Raw genomic sequence first — 5,459 nt, forward strand, 5'->3', positions numbered from 1 at the left:
TAAAAAATGACTGGTTTTATTTAAAAAGGTGCTTACGGTATCTTGCAAAATTTCTTCCCTTGAATATATGTTAGGTCTTGATGCTCTTTCCCCATGGAGGATAATGCTGTATAAGTCAGGTGGCATCACAGCATTCAATAATCCAGCATAAAAAAGTCCACCTTGGGCAGTCAATGTTCTTGCAGGAAAGTCTGCTGTTTCCAATATTTCTGCAGTCAGTACACAACTAGTTGGGTCATCTATTGAACAAAGAATTTAGACGAGTTAAAATTAATGAGAATGAGACACTTCACAGAGTACAAGAGTTAAGTTACTTAACTCTCTAATACTAAGGCTAAATGAAACATGACTTACTTGAAACCTTAAGAGGCAAACGTTCTTCAACTGAGGAGCAAACAGGCTTCTTAAGGTGTAATTTCTCAGTAGACTGTCTCCTTTCTTTGGAAAGATTTGATGGTTTCTTGGGTTTTGCAGTTGGTGGTGTTTTTTCAGAAGAGTGTTTCTGCTGAGGAAAGTTTGCATTTGATACAGGTTTTAATGGGACTGCGGGTGATTTGGTTTTCTTCGAAGATGGTCTCCACTCATCATCTTCATCATCTTCTTCATGTCTTTTCAACCCCAAACCCTTATCTTGGCCATTAGATATTTCTTCCATGCATTCGAATACCAAGTCTAGAGGGCGAAGTGGGTGAGAAGGAAGTTGTGGTTTGGGAGTAGACCAGTCCAATAAATCTTCATCTTCCCATGTTTCTTTGACCTATTCAGAACAAAAAAGAGTTAAAATTTCAAACCAACCTGGGTTCAAAAAGCAAACTTATTTAAGACATGCATTCAAATTTACCTTCACTTCTGCTTTAAGTTTTGGTCGAATCTTTGGTCGATGCTCAGGGCTGTGGGTTGGAGTTTCAACTGTTGCTTTGGAGTACTCTTTTGAACTCTTTTCAGAACTTTGAAGCTTCCCTGGTCCAGCTGTCTTGCTAGCCAGAAGGTAACTAACAAGGCTAGCCTTGTTCCTTGGTTGCTTGGGCACAATGGTTTCAGTGGCATGATGTCCATTTCCAGCCTTGTCGAAGTGTCGTTTTGGTTTTCCAACCTTGCGTCGCTTGGAGGTTGAATGCAGAGAAGACACTTCATTTGAAGACTTGTGTTTGCGGTTGCTACTTACAGTCTACATTGGAAAACCAAGTACAATTGCAAACTGGTTAACAGAGTAATGAAAAATTTGAATGAGGAACTGTATAAAAATTTGAACACTTACCTCAGAAGATTTGGATATAAACTCGGACCATAATTCATCTGAATCTTCATCATCTAAAAAAAATAAGATTTAAGGATTAATTTCAAACAGAAAAAGAACTAACAAAAAACTGTAAAAGCTTTAATTTAAATACTGACCAGCATGTTGTGTTTCAGTTGATACACGTGTTGAGGGGGAATCAACACTCCAGCGTCTCTTGTGATCTTTGGTTGCTGGTAGCTTAACAAGATTAAGCTTGAACGATGGAGGGTTGTGATGTCCCACCTCAGTTGGAAGCTTATGGGGAATAAGTGTTGGTGGGGCATCAAGGCGTGACCACTTGATTTTTGGGATGGGAACTTCAACAACATCTGTCACTCTCTCCAAAACAGGTGGTGGTGGATCACTTCAGAGAAAAGAGAAAGCATTAGCAGTTTATAAATAGTATAAATACACATTTAAGACTTAAAATTGTAATTCTTTAATTACTTCAAGGTTTCAGATTTAAGAGGGGTCTTTTTCTTGACTGCAATTTTTTTCTTCCTAAATTGTGCACTTTTAGCTGGTGTCCTTTTAATAGGAGTGCTTCCATTATGGCTTCCACTACTGCTTTCACCTGTAAACATTTTATTTAAAATACCTATTATTTATACCTCTTCTAACTAAGAATACCTCAGTTTTCAGATTTATGGACATCATGATGCAATGCTACTATACCTTCAATACTATTCTTCCGAGGTGTGAGACGAGAAAGTTCCCTTTGAGTTTCCTTATACATACGCTGTAGCTCTGCCAACCGGTTTCGCATCTCCATTTCTAATGAATCATTTTGAGGCTCTAGTTTAAATGTAACAGGAGACACAACTGCATGTGATGTCTCCGTGCGAGTGGCAAGAAAGCGACGAACTTCTTGCTCTGATTTAGGAGTTCTATAGTTACGATTAACATCAGCTGTAGGTTTGACAGAGTTACATATTGGAGAGTCAGACTCAAGTTTAAATCCCCCTGATTCTTTGTTCAACTCTTCTTGAATTCGTTGTTCAGCTAAGGCACAAAGAAGGCCAAGTCCATCCAGTTTTGGCTTCTGGACTTCGGGCGGTTGCTCAACTTCAATACTAGGTTCTTGTAGTACTGATCTCCTGTTCTCCAAGCTTTCCATATGTTCAATGCTTTTATACAACAATTCCAATCCACTTACATCTAATTCATTTGGTTTTTCAGGTACATTAGTTAAATCCTCAGATTCTTGATAGCTACTTGATATATGAAGTTCAGGGCTGGTCAAGCATTCTTGCTCGCAATTAGAATCTGCCTCAACAAAAACGAAAGCTGTACTCCTCTCTGACAGTGCAGTTTCACATTCTTTGTTTTCATCAAACTCTGGTCTACTGTCAGTGGACACATGCAGAGTTTCAATTTTGACAGGTTCGCTTGCATCGTGATTGAATGTCTCATTCAGAGTGCAGTCTATTTTGTTGGGCCTTGATTCTTCCTTTTCCTCTGCAGTAGGGTTCTTGGTGGGTGAGGAAATGAATTCCTACACAGAAAAGTAAAATCAAATAAATAATTGCATTGAAACACCAGCATGTAATGTGGTAGGTTTAAAACGCATTGAAATCGAAACATACATTTGTGGTACCATCACCATCTGACTGAGTTTGCACACCAGCTGAGCATTGCTTCGATGGGTCAGCAACTTGTGTGATTACTGTTGACTCTCCATCTGATATACACTTGGGTTGATGCATCATCAGTTTGCTACCCGGGTCTCGGTCTGCCTGACCTAAAAATTGTATTCAACGACAAAATTAACACCTCCATAGAACAAAGAGCCGACCAAGCAAGCCTCTCAGTCAATAGGTCACCTGGGTGTGGCAAGGTGGTCCAGGGCGCTGCACTGCACTCGACAGAGCTCTGGCACATGGACGCCACGGTGAGGAGGGTGGGGCTGGGCATGGCGGAGGTGGGGAGAGGCAGGGGCGGCCCGGGGATGGGGACGGCGCCGGACAGGGTGCCGGGTAGGGTGACCACGTTGGACACGCACTGGGTGCTCATGGAGTGGCCGTGCGAGGAGACGGTGCGCGAGAGCGCGATCATGGACCCCGAGGCCGAGACCGAGGTCGAGGCGCACGTCGACCCCGAGGCCGAGGAGACCAGCATGGGGTCCAGCAGCATGCCGGGCGGCGGTAGGAGCAGCGGCTGCGGCCCGAAGCTCGACCACATCATGGGCCTGGACATCGGATCTGTGGACCGAGCGGAGAGCAGGGCTGTAGCAGGGCTGTAGCCGAGGCTGTAGAGGAGGGGGCCCGGGGGGGCTAGGTGCAGGGCCTTACCTAGGCTGATCCCAGGCGCCGCCAGCAGCACATACTGGGACGCAGGGTCGCGCACCATGCTGTAGGCGTTGTCCGGCGGACACAGCGCTCCTGCAAATCCAAAAGGCCTCCGTTATTAGACACCGACCAGAACGCCGTGGAGGTAGGCAACCCGCCCGCGCCGGTGCGCTGCAGACAGGCAGCCCGCATACCTCCCCGGCGCGCACGCGGGGCCTCGGCTAGGGGGCCGGCAGCCTGGGCTCCCGAGCTCCCGTCGGCAGGATCGCGGGTCCGGGGACCGTGGTTGAATAGCCGCTCCGCTCCTGGCAGACGTGGTGGGGCGGGGTGAGGTGGGGTAAGGCGAGGGGGAGGCGGGGCGAGAAGAGGAGAGGGGGCCGCGTGGCGGGGAGTTAGGCCCGTGTGGGGCGGGGCAGCACGCCAGGCCTCGCGGGCGGGGCGGGAGGGGGAGCGAGGGCAGTGCAGGCGAGGCCCCGCCTAAACGGCCCGCCAGACCCGCCCATCTTGCTGCACTGCGCGCAGCGCCCGCCTCCGCTCCTCGGGCCGGGCCGCCTCCCACTACTGCACCAGCCTGCACCCGGCCAGGCCCACCGGGCCCCACCAGGAGTGACCCGCCGACCACGGTGCTCGCCGAACACGGTGCCCGCCGACACACGCCAACCTGCTCGCCACTGGTACCGACGCAGGGCAGCTGATCCGGCGGTCCGGCGCAGTCATGGGCCATTAGGCAAAAGTTTCATCATCCTGACCGACGTGTCTCCTCTCCATCTCCAGAGCCACGCCGACCGCGCGGTCCATGCGGACTCTAGCCGCGGCCAGCTCTGCCTGCTGGGCGCAATGCCAAGACACATGTGGTCCCGTTCGTTTGTTTTTTCATTTTTGACCACGGGCCGCGGAGCCTGAGCACGCCACATCGGCCACACCGCCGTATCGTATCAGCCGGCGACACGCCGCACCGGGGGACGGGACCGCGCCACGCCTGGTGACGTCAGCAATAAAGTGACTCACACGCTCACCCGCTGCAAAGGTCACAGCAACGCGTGGCACCGGCAGCACGTCAAATCAGAGTGCCCGGGAGCACCAGGGTCCAAACGCATCCGTGTGTGTAAGTCCTCGCGCGGCCACACCGCGGCGAAGTCCGGCCGCTGCTGGTCGCCTCCGCACCCGCGCCGTGCCGTGGGGGAGGGAGGGGGGCACTCTGACGTAACCAGTCACCGGGTAAGCGACGCCCCCCTGCCCCCACCTCCTCAGCAAGCCCCTCTTATTTTATGTGTGGCCTGCGCGCGCCAAACAGCGACTGCGCGAAGAGCAACGCCGTTACACATTTCAGCAAAAAGCTGATCTTCGCCCTGAACCGCGGCGGCGGGGTGTAGTACAAATGTGGCTCTTTTTCGGGGTCATCGTGATTGGAGTCGAAGGAGAGCCCCCCCGCCGCCGACCTCGCGGCAAACGTCACCGCGTGTCGTCGCCGGCGTGCTCGCGGGCCGGACCTCGATAACCCAAGTCAGGTCGCGGAGGGCCCCGCGTGAGCTCGGCATGGCTCGGCGCGGCCGAGGCGGAACCGACGGTGATTGCGGCCGCCAAATTTAACCCTCTCGCGTCCCCTCCTCTCCGCCGTGCAGCGCCAGCGCGCGGGCGGGTGGCGCGGCGGGCACGCCGACGACACCCCGACGACGCCTCTGGGGTGGGGAGTGGGAGGAAAGGGCGCGGTGCGGTTAAGGCTGCCCCCGATCCCTGATCCCGGCGCCGCCGATGCCGATCCCGCATCAAAGACAGGAGGGATAGTAGTACATACGTCGAACGGGCAGTGAGGAGGACCGACAGCGTACAGCGTCACCTCTTCCGTGCACCTTTCGACGCTAAAAGCACTCCGATACAGCGCGGGCACCCAC

At 52.1% G+C, this 5,459-nt stretch overlaps 1 protein-coding gene across 2 annotated transcripts in view; it reads right to left on the minus strand.

Annotated features, from left to right (window-relative positions):
• LOC113202070 (trinucleotide repeat-containing gene 18 protein) overlaps positions 1-3,695 on the minus strand; it is a 20,863-nt gene extending 17,168 nt beyond the window's left edge. For both annotated transcript variants that reach the window (XM_052270740.1, XM_026416133.2), the window contains exons 1-10: positions 3,571-3,695; positions 3,103-3,480; positions 2,866-3,020; positions 1,955-2,774; positions 1,727-1,853; positions 1,396-1,643; positions 1,259-1,311; positions 842-1,168; positions 355-757; positions 37-239 (exon numbers count right to left, since the gene is read on the minus strand). In XM_052270740.1, the coding sequence (XP_052126700.1) occupies positions 37-239; positions 355-757; positions 842-1,168; positions 1,259-1,311; positions 1,396-1,643; positions 1,727-1,853; positions 1,955-2,774; positions 2,866-3,020; positions 3,103-3,480; positions 3,571-3,628 (2,772 nt within the window). In that variant the 5' untranslated portion in view covers positions 3,629-3,695. The remainder of the gene's footprint in view (positions 1-36; positions 240-354; positions 758-841; positions 1,169-1,258; positions 1,312-1,395; positions 1,644-1,726; positions 1,854-1,954; positions 2,775-2,865; positions 3,021-3,102; positions 3,481-3,570) is intronic.
• Between the last annotated feature and the right edge of the window lie 1,764 nt (positions 3,696-5,459).

This window comes from Frankliniella occidentalis, unplaced genomic scaffold (genome assembly GCF_000697945.3).
Source record: "Frankliniella occidentalis isolate FOCC.00 unplaced genomic scaffold, Focc_3.1 Scaffold136, whole genome shotgun sequence".
In the NCBI taxonomy this organism is placed as follows: Eukaryota; Metazoa; Arthropoda; class Insecta; order Thysanoptera; family Thripidae; genus Frankliniella; species Frankliniella occidentalis.